This window comes from Accipiter gentilis, chromosome 8, assembly GCF_929443795.1.
Source record: "Accipiter gentilis chromosome 8, bAccGen1.1, whole genome shotgun sequence".
Classification (NCBI taxonomy): Eukaryota; Metazoa; Chordata; class Aves; order Accipitriformes; family Accipitridae; genus Astur; species Astur gentilis.
The window spans coordinates 13,795,852-13,816,085 of NC_064887.1; the positions used below are offsets into that span (position 1 = coordinate 13,795,852).

Genomic DNA, 20,234 nt, shown 5'->3' on the forward strand with positions numbered 1-20,234 from the left:
CCTTCTCTGTAGCCCTCCCAGTCAGTGTATACACACAGCTCTGACAAATTCACTACCCCTAAAACGAGGCTATGATGCCACAATCAATCTGAAAGAGAAGAAAGACGGACAACAAAAAATATTTATGCACTCAGATTTTTATGTTGTGTACAATGTGAAAATGCTCGATACCATATTCTAAGAAAAATATATATATTGCCTGATATTATGTGTGATTACAAATAATTCCTAATAACTTTTAGAGACACATATCTAGCATTTACACCATTTATGCATCATATAAGCTTTATTATGATTAAGCTACAGAACAGGTTCCAAAAGCATACTGCAAAAGCTTCTCCTTGCTGACAGACTTGTTTCTATACATGCACAAATTTGTTCCTCTCTTCACTACTATTAGCATATTATACAGACAAAACTCTTTTAGCATACATTCATCAGTAAATGTCCAAGAAGAACAAATCAATATGCCAAAACAGAATTTACAAAACCTAGGTGATAAAGCTCATTTTCCAAGAGCTCAGAAACTACAGAATACAATAGTACAATTTATAACATTTTTATCCTGATGCCAGAGTGTGTTTTCTTCTGTGCAAAAATGCAGTCCACTGAAAATCCTGAAAGCATCCGACTCCATATTGGCTGGAGTGAAAATACAACACCTATGAAGGGTTCCTAATGGACATGGTAAAGTCATAGTTTCACTTTTTTTGGCATTTTCTGAAGTAGATTCAGCGAGGTCATCATATATTTTTGTTTCACTTTCACTAGCTCATAGAATCCTAGACTCAAAACTGCCTAAGGTGAAAGGACTGAGCTAAGGGTTGTATTTAACACGGAAGAAAAAAGAACAAGAAAAAAAATATCAATATATTTTAGAGTACTTTTATTTTTGTGAAGAAAGCTTTCAATACGTCACACCAAAGTCTGCAAAATGGCTTAAGTTTTTATTGATAAAATGACATCTTAAATAATGTTCTGCACAACGTCTAGTTCTTTAGTGATAAGTTGACTACATCTAAGATGTACTTTGAAGTACGGGGAAAAGAATTTGCCCATTTACAATTCACAATCAACCTCAGAAATTCTGTTATTGTGTTTAGGTCCCTCCTCTTTAAGTTTAACTAGAAGGAAAAATTCCTCAGAAAACCATTAACATATGTTTAAAACAACACAAAGTTAAAAAAAAAAGTCTAACATTAAAACCATGTCAGACTCTTTTCAGAAAAAGAGGCAGAAGAGATGACTTCAGAAGAACCTTTAGAAGCAAGATCTCAACATTGTTTTTCACTACAATTTTAACACGCATACAGAACTCAGGTGACACCAATGAATCCAAAGTAGCAGTGAATGCAATCATCTTGCTTGCTCAAATTCAGAAGATGTGTTTCATGTGCTTGATTCCATATGTTTTGAAGAAAACCATGATGATCAATGCCCAGAGTCCTAAAATAAATCCTCCAGGAGGATGCCAGTCCTTTTGTTTTGGTTTCTGGAAAACAACCAAACAAACAAAACAAAAAAACAAACAGAAAGAGAAAACCAAAGAATTTATACTTAGTTTTCACATGAAACAGGCACTATGTTTATCAAATGCAAAAAAAAATCCTTGCAGTAGAGAAAATACCAATAAGCTGTATTTCTTCATAAAGTAGAAGCATCTTTCTTCTTCATGTGATGGAAAGGCTGATGGGAGGTGAGCTGCCACTCAAGCAGAGAGGTTAAGTACCACAAAAAGGCCACTAGAACTGTGCCTGAGACACCACTTTGATGGTGTGTATCAGCGTTGTGGGACATGTTCAAACTCATTTGTTTGGACAGAATTTCTCGTATCTGGTCTCATGTTAATACAAAAGAAAAATGCTTTCCTACAAGTGAAAATGTGAAAAAGAAAAGACAGTATTGTTTTTCCACTACCTAGTATGTTTTCTACAGCTCCTTTTGTACTCAGAATTATGTGAATAAACAGATACCTAACCATGTAAGAAGCTAAGATTCATTATTACAGGAATATTATAAAACAAAATAGAATTGTTTTTAATGTCAATCACATTTCCCAGGGGCCTCATTGAGTCTAACTGCCTTTCCTTAATGTAGAAATATTCTGCAATTCAAATACCTGTCCCTTCAACAATTTTTTCATCTTCACTAAAAAGCTTGAATTTGTTAAGGTCTTTTCTGTCTTACACTTAGCAGTAAGACAAGACAAAATTTCAGATACTTCATATTCAGTGAGAAATGGATTGCAGAAGGTAAGCTGTTATGTACCCCAAGATCTGTCTCTGGGGCTAAGAATAAGGTGAAGCTACACAAATACAAAATTTTAGTTAAGAATATCATGACAAAAATATCAGAATTACAGTATTTATAAGTATAACTCAGTCCCTCATACCTGTGCCTACTCTTGCCCTCAGCAGGTATGTTTTACAGATCTTCCTTCACAGACGGAGATGATTTACTATTACAATAATAAATACTGAAGTGCTTGCTGAGCTTTTTATTCCTGCCTTGCAAAAAGATCTGCACTATTCTGTCCTTGTATAGAATGAGACACAAGGGGCACAAAGAGTATTTTGGTTTTGTTGCATTTAAGTCAAATTTAAAATTCTCTTTCTGCCACCTGAATAACTATTACCAAAGACGATACTGTTTCAATTTCTGCATGAATCTGGCTACGGAAGCTTGTCACTCTCCACTAAATGTAGCAGGTGGCTGGTGAACTTTAATGCAATAAGGAACAGTTTGCAGGGTCTGTTCTTTCAAAACAGCTTTCCTATCAACAAGAAAACAATGTTTGTTGATTGCTCAGCTCCCATTTTCTAAGCTACATAATTTTAGCTTTAGGAGTTTTCTTTAAGTACCATGCTTGTAATTAACAAGTATAACAAATAGCCATGTCACCTGAGACACCGAAAGAACGTGGCACTAAAATATCAATGATTTTCCTCTGATACAGGAATCACAGAATCAGCATTATAATTTACACCAACAGCAACAAAACCAAAGATATAAGCAGAGATGGTGTCTATATAGGCAAACCGCCCAACTTCCTATGAAGCACACTCATCAGCTGCAGTGTACATGCTGGTGGTAATCTGCCACCTCGCTGATATTCACAACCACACATCTCCATATAAACATCTCGGAAAAATCAGCTCTGCATGTTCAAAAAGGCTGCCAGCACACCTCGCTTCTGAAAGTAACAGCACGTGGCACTTCTCCACACAAAGGAACTTTCTTGTTTAAATCCTCCTAATTAACCCGTAACTTTGTATGCATATTGCAGTGCCTGTTTCATCAATCTCTTTGTACTATCAATCTTTCCTTTCTTGGATCTGAGACAAATTCCTTACCACAAAGTGGCACCTGACCCTTTCTAGACAAATGACTTCAATTTGCAGTCAGTGACACTAAAAGGCTCTCTCTCCTATTTTGTATAGAACACATAATTTAATTTCTTTAAAGAATTTATATGAATAAATATTTATAAGGTGATCTATGAGTATGGTTTTACATTTTGCCATGCCACGCCATGTACTGAAGCCTCCGTGGAATTCCGCAAGGAAACGGCGGCCAGTGCAGCAGTGGCTCCGTGCTGGGAAATCAAGGACATACATAGAGTCGGTTTAAAGCCATGGGATGCAATGTTAAAATGTGAAGGATTAAAAACACGAAGGCATGACAAAAATACATATGAGGCTATACAAGAGCCACATACTTAAAAATCTTAAAAATAGATTATCTTCATGAGAAGGATTTACAGACCCAGAAACTGGAATCTACACATAAACCACAACAAAAGGGCAAAGAGATGCAACTCTGTTGTATATCTGTAAGTCAATAGTGAGGTTAATTGAGCACAAAATTATATTGAAATATGCCAGTATTTTCCACTAGGGGCATACAGACATCAAAACCTTAGGAATACCTAAAACAGGGTTACACAGATTCATGTTTAAAGCTACAAAGTATACCTGTAAGAGCTGAAATATGTAATTTTCTTTAAATTAACTTGATCATAGATTCCCAAGAAAGTTCATCACTGAATTAACAATGTAATCAGCTGTCAAATTGACAAGTTCATCCTTCTAAAATCATTAATAACTATGCCATAGAAAACTTCAGTAACAAATCTTCATCCAGCTGGGCACATCAGCTGAGCAGCAAACAGCTCTGAAGTTCCTTTACAAAAAGCTGCACTTTGCACCTGTGAATCACACCCATCTACACGTACGATGGAGTCACTGCTTCCATAAAATAGTCAGCAAATCGTACTTCCAACATAGGCTGGCAGCAAGCTTTCAGCTGGCACTAGATTTAACAGCAGACCCAACGATTCTCTCCTCTTGGCACAGTTGTGTCACTACCAGAAGCACTGCCAGTGTACCTGTGTCAGTGAGGAAGCACGGCATCACTCCAAGCTGTCACAGCTACACCAGCAGTGTTGCATAATGAAGTCAGAGGCCCAGGCAGGATGCCCTTCTATAAACATACGTGAGCCTCAACCGTATTGCTGCAGAAGCTGCTTTGACTATTTTGTGCAGGCAGGCGCGGAAGAATCACCAAGATCTCTCCTAATGGGAAAAACTATTAAAGTAAGAAAGAATCACCTCAACAGCAAAGGAAAACGCTTCCTTTTTAGATCCACATACTGGAAAAAGGTTTAGAAAAGACAGAATTTTTCTCTATGCTTATATGAGTTCTGTGGCCATAAGCAATCCCTAAATAAACTGTCCTTTTAGATCAATTTTAGGATTGAACAGAAAGCATTAGTGAATATAGTTTTTCCCAGATTAAAAAAAATAATAATAAAAAAAAAATTTGTATTTATGCTGTGAACATTGCCTAGTTCAGGGTCTTATTCTAGCAAATGTCTGTGAAAGTCAGGCAATTTTTGAAAGCCAGGCATTTTCTCACTTGCAAGAAAATGCAAAATGGATAAAAAAAAAACATTAAGTGTTGCAGTATTTTAATTTGGAATTAATTATGTATCTTTACTATGCCTAAATTGATTTGAGAATGTGTACTATTAAAAGACTACAGATTGGCTGCAGTACTTACAAATTATGCATAACTTTCTCATATTTGGGACTGATCTGGAAAGCAGAGGCAATAGGTCGTTAGGCTCAAGTTATTCTGAATTTCACTGCTGTAGTAGCCACCTAAGAACTTAGTATACCAAATAGTGCTTACGTAACTGACATATCTAGGTTTGTGATTCATGCCACAATACAACCCCATTATAAACGCCCTCTTTATCTCTACAATAATAGCAGTAACACATAGGTGAAATGCACATACAAAACAGTACAGTGTGTCATGAACAAATACATTTAGCAACTTAAGGGCTAGTCATTAGCAAATTGCTGGAGATTCCAAATTAAAAAGATAGGTAGCTAAGCAACAGCAAGCTTCCTCCTGTGAACAGTTTTCTGTTGTACGCTTTCTAGTTCTGGTAGACTCATTATCCTGTGGAACTTAAAAACAGTTAACAGAGAGTTGCTCCAAGTACTGTAATTAAGGAGAGAATAAAACAGTGTATTTTCAAACTGGATGGGTCTGTAGGGACCTGAATGGAAAGTATCCAAGACTTTCAATGAAGGTCATAAAACATGCAATACTTATTACTCCAATTAAAATGAGTTTTATGTAAAAAATAATAAAGTATTAAAGCTGAAGTGGTAATTAGATTAAGAATTGTTTAATTTTAAAATGTTACATCAGAACAGAAATAAGATTTAAAACATCATGTATTAATATTTCACGTGGAAAACACTGTGTTAAATGTCATTATAATCCAACCCTACATTCCTCTTCCAACTGAACTCCCTTTGCATTAGTGTCATCAGTAAGGACAAAAATACTGGTACAGAAAGCTTTGGGTTAAACTCAGAACCCACGTTTGGATGGTAGCAGTAGAGAAAGCAGTGCATAGTCAGGAACGTAGTAATTCCCAAATGGAAAAGGGATACGCAAATTCTTCAGTCTCCTCCAGCATCTTATACCAAACAGGGCTTTAAGAAAGTAGGCAAAACCTTGAAAATTAATGTGCACATCATCCTTGTTATGGGAGATGTTCTCCCCAACCTGAGGCAGATGGTGTGTGTTTGTACCACGAGTGCAAAATATCCGTAACTGCATGAAAATAAAACATTAGAAGTGCTGTGTGTTCCAACAAGTCCATTAAAGTGGCAGCTATCGTATTTCAAATTAATCCCTGCTTAATTCTCTCTGGAGTTTCAATGCAGAGTACCCTAGACCCTGTTTTGGCCTATTTATTGCAGCATATGTGGTATAAATTATCACCCAGGATTCTGGGGCTACCTGGCAGACAGCAGCAGCTACAGCACTGGGGGGGAAGTCCTGTGCGTCCCCCTCTGTAGAGTTCTCCACCTCCACTACTCTTGGGGGTCAGCAAACACTTGCAGGGAAGTGAAGCATGCTTGCTGCTTGTCTGCGCAGCGCTCGCCATCACCATTAGATCATTGGGGTCAATTTTATGTATTTAGGGGTATAAAATTCCAAGTTTTCTTCTTGGTCATTCTCCATTTAAATGAACATTTCTATTTCTTCCATTGCAATACTAAAGGTTTTCTTTTTTGTTTCTCAAGATACCTAATTTTATGTTGGTGTCTGTGTTAACGACCAGTATTGAAATCTGAAAAAAGATTGATCCACGTTTGAAAACAGGTCTTTGAAATCCAAGGCCAACCTCAGATGCAAAACTGAAACAACCCGTCTGCTTCTCATCTCAAAAAGAAACCACTGATATCAAACTGAAGGATGAGGAAACTCCTTGGAAAAACCAAATTCTGCTATGCAGTGCATTGTGCCAATAGCACATTCTATATTTCCTAGAGGCATTCCATATCAATTCAGGTTTACTTGCAATTTTAAGATTCAAACTGGGTAATCTTCTCAATTCTTATGACAAAAGGACACAACAAAGTTTAATTTCAGAATGAATTTATATGTATCACAAGCAAATCACAGCATTAAGTATGTCCTCAAAGCTTTTAGTGGAAGTATGCACTTCTAATTTGTCAGTTACAGTTTGGATTTGGGGTCCTCACAGGGGGGTGGGGAAATCAAATAACTCCAGCCATCTAGTAATAGTTAAATCCTCTTTTGTGCCCACAGCAAGATTAAAGTCATAAGAGAACTCCAACATAAACAGTGCCTGTTAATCTGCAGAACAATTTAAAGCACTTTTGTCTAATCTCCCATTTTGTATTTATTAACCACAGTGCCGTGATTACTGATATCTCCAATATTGATAGAATAACGAAGAAAGTTCACTCATCAACAACAAAAACTCACAAAGGATAAGGGAAAGAACAGCAGTTAAAGTAAATTAACATATCAATGCCAACAACTGCATTTTAAATATTTACTCTGAAAACTGTATAATCACCATAATGTAAACTACAATACTGTTATGATAGCATTAGTTTTTCCTTTCCTTCTAAAATACGTAATCTATAAGGGCTTTTTAGAAATGAACTTCTACTTATTATTCTCTACGTTCAGTCTTATCTCTCAGCATTACACAGCACTTTGAAGTTCTTTTAGTGGTTTAACATTTATTCATTAATCTTCCAACCTGTGACACAATACATAATATATTTCTTCTAATCAAAGGGAGCTTTCCCAGCACCTGGGACCCAGTGCGGTTTAATTCCCAGACAAGCCAGCACTCAGATGAATGATGCCCACCTGGCAAACACAATAGGGATTGTACTAGGGGGCCTGCAAACCAAGGCATGCGATTTGCTACATCCAAAGCTAACAAACACATCTCTGTACTGGCAGCAGCAACCATTCATACTTATCTTCGACAGACTGACCCAGCCCAACCTTTCTAAGGAGCACAGCACTCCCGCTTCCCTCCTTGGGACATCTAACTTGGATTTCCCATAGCATCGCTGGACCACAAGTGAGTCCATTCAAATGCTTTTAAATCCATATGCTCCGAGGCAGGTTTTTTCTTAATCTCGTAAAATTAACTGTATGCCTTCGAACTTCCATTATGAAGTATAATTTTGATCATTCAAATTCAAATGAAGTTGTTTCTGTTTATATGGAGAAATCATGATGTTCATAAATTATTATGCTATTCCTTTCAAAGTAGTAGTGACGCTTCTAACCACATGTTTTCTTCTGGATATCCCAAGAGTATCTATTCATTTCCAGGTGACAGGCTGTATTAACAACAGATGTTAGACAACATTAGATCTTATACTCAATATGCCATATTGAGTACAAGATCTAATCAAATATCTCAACATCTACATTTTAAGAAACTGGAATCCAAATAAATATTCCTTATTCACATCGTTTTTACTGCTCATTTTTTAAATCTCTACAACTATAATTTAGAAGTTCTCCTTTGCCCTAAGCCATGTGCTACATTATACATGTGTGTAGGAGAGCTCCACATTTTCTAGCTCCAGCTTGCACAACTCAAAACAGCATTACATTTAAGAGGCAGGCAGGCATGAAACACTGGATGGAGGGAGAAGCGGGGCTGAGGCAAAAGGTTCCTGCACATTTATATAAGGAAGATCAAATATGGCTGTGTTTTTAGAGCAAAATATTTTCATTTTCAGTGAGAAACTAGTGTATTACAGCTGGTGATAGATCAGTTTGTTCCCCACCACCACCCAGCTTTTAAAGGTGATTGTAATATTCAGTAGCTTTGCGCTCATATGCCAGACAAGTATTCTGACCCAAGTTTGTATTGTACGTACTCTGTGAGCAAAAAAAAAAAAAAGGAAAAGGAAAAAGGAACTATTCTGAAAGATCAACCTAGTATTTTGGCTACTCTAGCTGCTATACAACCTCAAAAACAAATCACAAAACATGGACACAGCACAATACAGACAGTTACTTAGTGGCTGCATTACTCCTACACCAGAAAGCCATTTCTGTTACACTTCGTGTGTCAAAGAACAAGGAGTCCCAGAGAGCAGATCCATTCCTGCGAAGAGTTTTTGTTTGTAGCTGCCATTAAGAAAGAATGGCAGATTTACGGTATCATAAATATTCGCTGTTCCCACGTGCCATTTGCATGACACTAGGTTCATCAGTTGAATGCTACATGGACGTCAACAAAGACCATCCTTCTGGAAGAATGAATGAGTGTAGCTGAGTATACAGGCACCCTCCCAGACTACCGCATGTAGTATGTACAGTATCAACATCTTTCCGAAAGAGTAAGTCTTTAAAAAAGATCAAACCACAGATGATCTTGTCTAGCCGCAAACCAGTTGCACATTTCCTGCCTCCCATCCAAACTAACCACAGGTTACTGCCCTACTGATGTCATGTTGTCACTCAGTCCCCTATAAGTACTACTACCCATCATCTGTTTGTCAGCCACGTATTTGTAGATGGTCTTTCGTTCTAAGTACTCCCTCCCGAAAATACGCAATCACTCACTACTTCACAGAGCCTTACCACTGGAGCTGGGCTTCTCCAGGAACACCGAGCCAGAGGAGACAGCTGTCAACGTGCAGGGCCTCTAACCCCTGGGAAAGGCTGAGGGGAGGAGAGAGCTGGCTATGGCAGGGTGCCACAAACGGAGCAAGAAAGCCAGTCACTACAGAAGTAATCACTCGCACAAAGCTGAATCACAACCTCATGCAAAGAATTTGTGCAGGAACAACAATGCAGGATGCTGTCTTGTCTGTCCAACAGCATGAACACAACTGCTCCATTACTGGAGTCTTCATTCATTTACCCCTTCCATTCATCTTCAAATGGAAATGATTTCATCAAATTTCAACCCTCTGAATTATTTAGGAAAACAATTCTAGACAGAGCACTAGAGAGCAGCCTGCCAATATCTCTATCTCTGGCCATTCATCAGTCCTGTCAAGAGCTTGTGAATTACACTGCCGTGCTCCTCACAGCATGCTGTTGAAGGGTAAACAAAATATAATTAACTTAACACCAAAAAAATCACCAATAACACCTCAAAGTTTACATGGTTAAGTGGGATAAATGTGTGAATATATTTGGAGCTAACAGTGCCTTCACCTGTGGAAAAGTGTTCAGAAAGGTATCTGCCATCACAGCATTGCAAAATATGTCAAGCTAAGATTGATAACATTTATATTTTTTCCTTATCAATGTGAGCTTATTGGTAACAGCTACTTTTTATGCTGCATAAGCTCAGAATAAATATAGTAGATAGAAGAAAAAACCTAGCAAAACCGTTACTGCTAATTTTACTACTCACTGAAATACCATTTAAATAAACACTGTCTATCAGAGAAGCTTTCATGTGTAAACAATAAAAAAGTAATGATTAATAAAAACTGTACAAGGACATGTGAGAAATGAAAACGTTACAGAACACTGAACTGATACCAGAAAATGGAATTAAATCTTGCATCTTGGACAATCTGCTATAACATACTTCAGTAATCTGCTTTATAAAGAAAGGTCCTGATCCTGCATATATTTAGTGACAGGTAACACAAACTAAGTCAAGAATTTAGTCTTGCACTCAAATCACACATGTGCTTACACACACACACTAATGTTGTTTCTATGCCTGGTACAATCAGTATTAAGCAATAAAATAAAGAGTAAAGACTAACAAATACTTATGCCCTTTGTCTGAGGATGTAACAGCATCACCTCCTTTCCCTCCACTCCACACACAACCCTGCATGCACTTGGCTTTCTTATTCCTGGCATTATTATTCCAGGGACACAAACACAAAACACCAGAAACCTGGAGAACTAATTTAACAGCCAGAATGGATGCTGACCCTCCTATCCAGGCCTCATTTCACAAAAACTGCATGGCCATATTTTACTTTTAGTGGGGTAGTTCCCATTCACAGCTTTTGGAGAGAGAAGAGCTAAGGAAGACTCTGACCACTCAAAGGTACACATTAAGAGAAACTGAAAGTGGGTCTTGATGGAAGTCATTCAGCACCGTCAGGAAAAGTGATAAAAGCAGAATATGCCACATCCCCGTAATACAGCAAATCTCTGTCTTTTCACCAGTTTCTACTGCAGACAAAGCCACAAAAATTCTAGGGAGTGGGGCATAATTTGGGGATGCCAAAGGCAGCTCTTTCATAGCCCAAAGAGGCTTCTGCAGAAAAATTAGCTGAAAGCTAGGAAGAAGACCTTTCCCTGCATATAAAAGAAAAATTCTTACTAATCAATGACCACCTAGGAGTTTTGCTTACTTTCATATTTGCCAATAAGTCTCATTCCAAATGCAAAGCTTGTTCCACCAAAGACTCCTCCTACAGAACAAGCAAAACTGATCACCAAAATGAAAGCAACTCTGGAACAGTATTTCTTCTGTTAAATACTGTATTTACTAAAAAAAAAAAGTGATTTAACTTGCCATTAAAAGGTTTTGCTAAATCAGTTTTCCTGTAATTAGGGAAGTCCTAAAATTTATTTTAGGTCAAGCATAAATTTTAAATTAGTACCCTAGCACTTTATAGGCTGTTACGATACAGACAAGATTTATAAATTTTTAATTCAATAAAGATTAACAAAATAAATGTAGCAGTAGCTCTTCTTTCCATGATATTTTCAGCTTTTAATTTACATTAAAAGACAATGAATAGAGTTATTGAGTAACATTTTTTTTTTCATGTAGACTTCTACTGCTACTGTTTACTATAATAATGAACATGATAGTCTCCACAACCCCAAAATTATACTGGTAGAAATTACACTTTCTCACTAAGGTTTCTGTGGTTTAATTGTCTTCATGTAATATTGATATTTGGCACTTGGATGTAATTAAAAATAGGGGAGCCATTCTTAGAATACTATTCCAATCCATTAGGCAAATTTTCTCACTATGATATGAAAATTTTCATCTACTTAATTAGCACACCTACTTCTTCCAAGCCTAAGTGCACCTGAGCTATGTTTTATGATGGCCCAAGGAAAAAAAAAAAAAGAAACCACAACACATCAATTATGCCTCCACTCAATTGTACAACTATTTTAAAATATGTGAACAGTTAAGACAAAATTGAAAAATTACCATAATAGGCTTTTGACACTTTCCTGCTTAAGCAAAAATTAATTCTAACTCCCCATTTTTATGCAAAGCCTTTATAATTTCTCTAATCTCAAGTTCCCATGAGAGAGAACACAATACTTTCAAGTACAAGAGTGTGAGGCTTGGCATCTTCTCTTTTTAGTCATGCAGTTTATTTGATGGAATTCTAAACCGCTAAGCCTCCCTTTGTGCTTAATATAAGCCACCCTCAGTGGAAATACAAGTTAATTTAAGTAAAATTAAGTTTTAGGAAGAATGCATTCTCTTGCATAGAGAGCTTCACTAAAGCAAAGCTTGTTTAAATGCAGCATCTGTTTCCAGAATTGCTCTAGAACCTGTAATAAAAATAAGACTAAAAAGAAACAAAATTTTTAAAAGGTACTTTTACATGTGAAACATCATAAACATAAAAACAGTCTAATGGAATAACTTATTTATCATTTTACTGTATGTTTTTCAGTTTCATCTTGCATCGTGCGTGAACACGCTCTACCAATGTAACGAATTGGCATGTTCTAGGCATAAGACATTAAACATCTTCTGTTTTATTAATTACTGGTGATTATTATTAAAACCTACTACTTATGTTACAAAAGTGAATCGGCTACATCACTGTTACACACTTCCACACACCTTACGGTGTGTGGATCACATACTAAATTCACGGAGTTTTTTCATACATTTCTTTGCCCTGAACCACAGTTGAAGTATTTGTACCTCAGATGCTATACTACAGCAGTACATGGTGTATTATGGTGCCTACAAACCTATTAAGGTCACAGAAAGCTTGTGCATATATTTAGTCTATTCCCATGTGAGGCAGAGGTATATTATTTGCATACCATTATGCACTAAAAACCTATTCAGCTATCCCCACTGGAGACAACTCACCACAGTGACCTAAATATTATTCACTTTTCCAATATTTGAAGAAACAGCAAATAAATGGGACCCAGTGCAGACAAATCCAAAAAGACTCAGAACATCTAAGAATCCAGGCTTATAAATGACAAATGCAAATGAATGCAGACCAGTGTATCACAAAAAAATCTCACAGAAGCAGAGAATGATGAAAAAAGTGAATTATATGCTTAATAGAGGACTACAATGTTGAGAGTGAAAATGGTTGAAGAGATAATTTTAGCAAAAAAGCTCTGACGTTAGACAAGCTTATTATGACCACAAAGGAGAGCAAAGAGTCTCAAACCACAGAACTCACTTAAAAATAACCTCCTTACATTTGCAGCAACAGCAGCAGTTCTAATAACAGCTGCCCAAAAGAAAGCAAGATAGCTATTGATATTTTATCTATAGCACTGTGCAACAATTCACATGATGTTAGCAATTGAGACCCATGGGACGCATACATACTGCTTCTTCAGTAACAGCTGTAATATTGTGCATACTTTCTGTAATCACGTACATGTACTAACATGCCATAATTGTCCTCTTCATTTATATTCCCCCCATAATGACAATATTTTGATTAAATATCTACCAACTTCTACTCACTCCCCTTTTCTAGTTATCCTTCCTGATTTCAATATAGCCACAAAGAAGGGAGAATATAAATAAAGTATCTTACGTACTTTGTGCAGGAAGTCAGAAAAGGTTAACATAACGGTCCTTTACGGCCTTAGCCTACAAATCCGAATCTCTCACCGTTAACCTTGTTTTGCTTTTTGCCAACATGCTATGTGAAGTTTACTTTAAGCTCTAAACATTTTTGAACCTGTCTCTTTCTGTAAAGCTCTCAGCACAGCTACAGCACAAGAAACAGTAACCACAGTCTTAAAATCAGTTGTGAGCAGGTTGTAAAGCACAACAAAAGGGGATCATGGCACAATCAGTCCAAAGCCAAAACAAAGACACAGAAAGAACAACAGTGCATATTGAAAGGTTTGTGCATACAGGATCTTCAAACACATGGCTGATTCAGCTGCAAAAAAGCACAAATCATTTTTTTGAACATAAAACATAAAAGTCTTAGAATTCATGGTCATACAGCTATTACTGACCCTTCACATGCAGTTATTTGAAGTCCAGATGAGTAAACCAGAAAGATCTACAGCACTCTATAAAGCCTGGCACATTACAGTCCCTTCCTGAACCTCTGCCTTCATTTTACATCTTAGATAGTGCTTATTAAAAAGAAACTATTATAGGAATTACCTCTTAAAGAAGCTGCAAATCCAACATGGCACCTCTAACAATTACAGCAACTACAGACCCAGGGTATCTTTTCATATGTTTTTTAACAGTATGCCTGACAATTCTGTATGCTGGTGGGTATGAAACTGATGTCTCGTAATCCATGAAATGGATGATGCTATGTTCACATATAATGCCTCATATTACCAGTATTTTCAAGGGCAAACTGAGCACTCCCATGATATGCACAAAAGGCTTAAATTTATTTCAACTTTCCAGAGTAATAATTATTTTCACACTCTCTCAGCTGCTCATGAGAAATATAAATATAAACAAAAGTTTTCAGGGAATATACATACACTTTATCAAATATACATACACTTTATCAGTTTTGGCTGATACTACTTATTCTAGTTGGCTTTAGAAGTTCTGTAGTCACCTACCCAGCAAGGCTGAAAAATGCCTTTTTTTTTTTTTTTTTTTTTTTTTTAGCAGTAGGTTTCAGCTCACTGCTGTGCTTAATGGGCAGAGGACTCTAACAGGAATGGGGGAGAGTGGAGTGTGGCCACTTGAGGGTCAGCCCCTAGTTAAATTATTCCAAGCTGCCTGTCAAACTGATCTCCCATCCTGTGCCAAAGAAGAATGAAGATACAATGCCAACCTTTAAATGTAAAGGTTTTCATAGGTCAGGGAAAGAAGAAAGGAGAGGTGACCTCAGAATAGTGAGCAGTTCGGTGCTATACTTCTTCATCCAAACTGCAAGATCTGCACAGCCTAAAATGGTCATTTTGAAAACACTGCATCAGTTGCATCTCCCTGAAGACGTGACTATTTGAGGGAGAGCATGGTCTAGGGGTTACTGTCACCTTGCTGGGTACCACTTCTGTGAAGAAGTGACAAATTCACATTTCAAGACATGACAGCAGAGACTGGACCCTACTGGTGCCCAGACAAGCTAATAATGTACATGCACATCAAACAGAACGTTTTGATAACTGCTCAACTAACTGTTCTCAACAGAGCTGTGTAATGGGAAAAAAAAAAAAAAGAGAATTGTTTTATTGTTTTTAAAATATACTTTGCTTTCATTTTTAAAACAACGCAACGAAGGAGGTAAAGTTATATGTTTTAATGCACAGACAGGGAAGAAAGGCTGGACCATGCATGCAACGTTTCTGGCAAGAAAATTATACGATCCTCCAACTCCAATGTCTCTGGGCAGCTGGAACAGGCCATGGCAAAGTTTCGCTTTCTTAGCTTACAAAAAATGTTCAGTGTGGTATTTCTAGTAGGAAATGGTTAAAAAACAAGAACCCCACAACCGACTGTTCAGGTTCCTAATGCAAGATACCTTTCAATGCATTTAGTTATTCAATCCATTGTATTCAGCTATAATTGGAAGAACTTAATACTACATTCAGTTCCCCTGTAAATGCTTGGTCAGCAACAAAAAACACTCATGCTTCTTTTCTGGCACTGCCAAGCAGTGTTCTATGCAAACAAAAGAAGAGTTCCTCATGACTGAATATTTCAGTAGTCTATCCTTACAGAAATTAAGTTCCTCATAATTACTGCTAAATTTTAAGATATGGAAGGCAGCATTTGAAAGAAAAATAATTCTAAGATGCTTATCTTTAATGTGTCTTGAAGACTAAGAGAAGAGCTTCCATCTAATATTTCAGCTTAACAAAGGGATAAAGAAGAAGAACTTTCCCTGCGGTTAAGAAATAGTAAAATAATGATGCTGGATAGGCAGAGAGTCATCACCTACAACAGTCCTTTAATGGGAAGACAGAAGAAAAGAGACTGCTTTACTAGGTCTATGCTTCCAGAGGGCTTCCCTCATGCTCAGATGAAAAACATAACAAAAGAAAAGCAGCTGTGCCTTGTCTGTAAAAACAGATCATCAGGAATTTATGCTAACTCTACATTATTATATTCTGTGATTGGAAAGAACTGATGAGAAAAAAACAACAGCAAATCAAAAAAGTTACAGTTTAAATCTTTTACAAAAATACTTTATGCTACACTCAGAAATATGCTCTATTTCAGGAATGTTATGACTTTGCTTATGAAATTTCATTAGGCTAATGTGCTACTTAATTTCTGAATAAGAAAAAGAAAAAGAGAGACAACCTTACTGTTTGCGTGGACTACTGGCTTACAAATGAAGGTCCTGAATACCATCGCTGACTCTGCAGTAGTTACTAGATGAAAAAATGCCTGAAAATGTTTCTTGTTTAATGTTTTGCCAGTAAAGATCTGTACCATCTACAACCAAGTCAAGAATGTGTGTGGTGATTTCTTGGAGTGATTCAGAAAAACGGGATTATTCCATTCTTAATTTATTATTTACACAAAACAGTACTATCAAACTAATTAAGCACTCATTCTCTAGATTTAAAGGTACACATTGTATACATTACATGACTCATACACACAGGAAGACTCTGCTACTCACAGTGTTTTTAATCAACCTTTTATATTAGAAGAAATATTAGAGAGTGAATTTCAAAGCACCCATACGTGCCAAGTAGCACACAGTGTTGGCAGGAATATCTTTGCTGCTCTATGACATATTTGTTTGCTAGTTGGCAAAACCATGCAGTAATAGCTTTTCACAGAAAGTTTTGGTTTGCTCCTTTTGAGCACTGAGTTTTCTACCAGGTAACATCCAATTTAAAGGAAGCCAAAAAACTTTAAATAATCTCTAACTTATGCAACAGTGAGAGAAATTAAATCGACATCCTGGATATAATTTAGGGAAAGAAGCAAGTTCTTATTTACTGGATAACATCCAGTCATGATTCCACTTGAGACCACTTCCATTAGAGTTATAAAATGCAGGCAAACCACCTCTAGGTTATACAATTCACAAACATATGTTCAATACAGAAAAGAAAACAAATTGCAAAAAAACCCCTCAACTTAATAAAACACGTTAATTTCTAACTCCTATATATCTGAAGTGCTGGTTCAGCAAAAGGTGTTCAGCACGCCTGGGTTTAGTTCTGCACATGAATATAGTCAGAATGCCTGAGCCCCAGAAAGGACTTTAGGTCAGCTGGTGAGGAAGATGATCTTGAGAGATTTCCATGACATGCATCAGAAGTAGATTTTCTGACCTCTAGTCTGGAACAGACATGAACACTACCAGAACAGGCTGCTGTTCTCCATATACTCCAAAGCGGCCACAAGAAGTGGCAGGGGTAAGGGAACGCCACCATCTTCAGTAAGTTGCTCAGAACTGCCAAAGTAAAGCCTGACCATGCAGGTGTCCTAGTGCAAGGTGGCATGACACAAGGCTTTTTGTTGGGTAGCCACATAATGTATTTTGTTAAAATAAAACTGAATTCTAAAGTGAGAGTACTTTCTAATCTTTGATAGGATTTCAACCATCCTGAAAAAAATCAGTTCTGACAAAGAAAAGCATCCCTGAAAAGACCTGTGTCTGTGCTAACAGGTGCAGCAAAATTTGGACCTTTTGGTGAAAGGTCCTCTTTTCCTATTTTCTCTCCGACATCATCTAGCTGAATACCATGACCAGAGTTTTAAAAAGCAAGCTATGCTTTAAAGTTATTTTCAAACACAACTACAGGGATGGATTTTCAGAGAACGTATAGATAGCTGGGTCTAAAACTTTACACATCCAACCTGACATAACTAAGTATCACAAGTTGCTTTTGAACCTTTTAGCATGTAAAGACACAATGAAATGCAAGTATCAATTATCAAAGTACTTTAAAACTTTTAATAAATTATTATCCATAAACTAAAATTACTGTCTGCATCAAAAAAATCAGAATCTGGGCTACTGCTGTGCTATTAAACACCTTGCATACTTGACCAAAGTTCTGAACACCACTAATGGTTTTTATAAACCATAAATAGGAACCAAGACTCTACCATCAAAACAGATGTAGACTGAGTGCAAAAGGACCTCTTGAAATGTAACAATTGCCAAAGGGCAACTGCAAGGCAATGGGCAAGGCTCCAGTGTGATCCTGAATTTTAAAGTTATGTTTTCAAGACTGTATCAGCATGTGATGGGTTAATTTTCACATCAAGCATTTCACAAAGATTGTAAGCCACATAAAACCACTTTAATGTAATGTTTGTGGAAACATTTAAGTCTGAGACCTAAAATTATGTTATAGATAATCAAAAAATACTTTAAAAAATCTATACAACATAGTGTGTTCTATTTTTTAATAGTTTCAACAGAAATAGTTTCAACAATTTCTGCCAAATGCTGCTAAAGAAAACCTCCCTCAATTAAATCAGTGTGAAACAGGAAAAACATCAACAAATGCAACAAAATAACACCCCCCTACTATGTGAGAATGAGGTCCCCAGAACTAGTAAAAACTAATCTTCAAAGCAAAAGGGGTGGGTGGAAGAGGGAGAAGGAGGAGGGCAAACTCATTACAGAAGCACAGAAATTATGGAAACAAAGACCTTCTTGCAAGACTTAATACAGAACTGCAACTCTAGAGTCATCTTTGATAACCATCAGCCTCTGGAGATCCTCCTCCCATCTTCTTTCTTAAATTTCTTATTTCCCTTACTGTGGGCTACAGTCAATACCCTCAAACTAGACTGGATGTGGCAACTCCCTAACGTCCTCCAAGTTTAAACTCAGCAAAGCTAATGGTGCTCACGCAAGTTGCTCAACTGTAGTCTGGAGTAGAGAGACATATTTACTCAACAGGGTTAGCATGATCTCCCAGTCATCTCCTGAGATTACAGAAGGCATTTTCCACTGAGGCTTCTACAGAGAGGCTACAGAAACACACTGGTTAAAAACCCTACAAATACATACCTCCAAAAGGAAACTCAATCTAGTTTAATTAGAAATTATATCTAACATTCCCCCATGCATTCCCTTACATGAGAAAATACCTAGGAACTTTATTTTTAAGCAAATGTGCAATGGTAAGCCATGTCAAATTTTAAGTAAATTCTGCAATTGCCACGATGGGTTGGAAGTTAGTTTCCTGAAATACCATCCTGTTTTAACAGCATGTTAATTTATCTGCTTAATTTTTTACAATGGACTGAAATACGTATGCAAGTTGATAGTGGTCTGAATTTGCTGTTTCATTTTGTTTTCAATTATAACAACATCAGGAGATCTGGCATTTATCCACTGAAATATGCCTTACATCAATAAAACATTCTTCCATCAGTAGCACACCTATAACAATTTAAGTCTCAATACCCTAAATCCCAGTTAGGTAAAATATGGTAGCACACAGGGACATTCAGAGCATGAGCACTGGCACTGAAGTTAGGTACTTTTAATAATTATTAAAATACATTGCTGAATTGGAAGGCCAGCAGTGAGTATCCTTTATGATAAATGAAAACAATCTCAAATGCAGTTTCTGCACGTTCTTTCACCAGACCTGTTTCAACTAAAGACAAGTGCAGAATTAAAGTAGTCTCTCCTTTTTCTCCCCACCCCCTTTTTTTTTTGGCCTTACTATTTCTGAACTTACTCTAAGTAGCAGCATTGTATGCATAGCTGTACATAAAGAACCTCATTAAAAAAGCTGTCTTATGTGGGTATTCCTCTAAAAGCTTAACTTTTGCCATTTTATAAGTTTATATTAATGACCGCATTCCTTTACCAAGCACTAGTGTTTTTTTATTTCAGTTAAAAGCACATTTTTCCTTTTCGTTTCTGAAAATGGAGAAAGCTCCTTTATTTAGAAATGTCTGGTTTTGGTTCATGTCTAAAAACTAGTGGCTTAAATGTTAGTATTTGTTTCCATTCTGTTATTTATTTTCATTTCTTCACATTTGTCTTTTTAATTAACCGTGGTCTAATGTGTTAAATATAACGCATTTCTGAGAATTGGAACTGTGAACTTTATAGGGTTGTTATTCTTCTGGTTTTATACTGCTATAATAATAAATTATTACTAGTGCCATAAAGTTTAAGATCAATCCCAAAATCAGATCCTGGGTCTCCTTTTGTTAAGTAGGTCAGGATGTACCAAGTCTGAAATTTTCTTGTGGAATAATCAGA

General features: G+C 36.7%; 1 protein-coding gene across 1 annotated transcript in view; it reads right to left on the reverse strand.

The window, feature by feature from the left end:
• Window positions 1-865: 865 nt before the first annotated feature.
• The window catches only part of PIGK (phosphatidylinositol glycan anchor biosynthesis class K), a 74,957-nt gene continuing 55,588 nt past the window's right edge, over window positions 866-20,234 (reverse strand). The window contains exon 11 of the mRNA XM_049808587.1: window positions 866-1,492. Coding sequence (XP_049664544.1) covers window positions 1,376-1,492 — 117 coding nt within the window. The 3' untranslated portion in view covers window positions 866-1,375. The remainder of the gene's footprint in view (window positions 1,493-20,234) is intronic.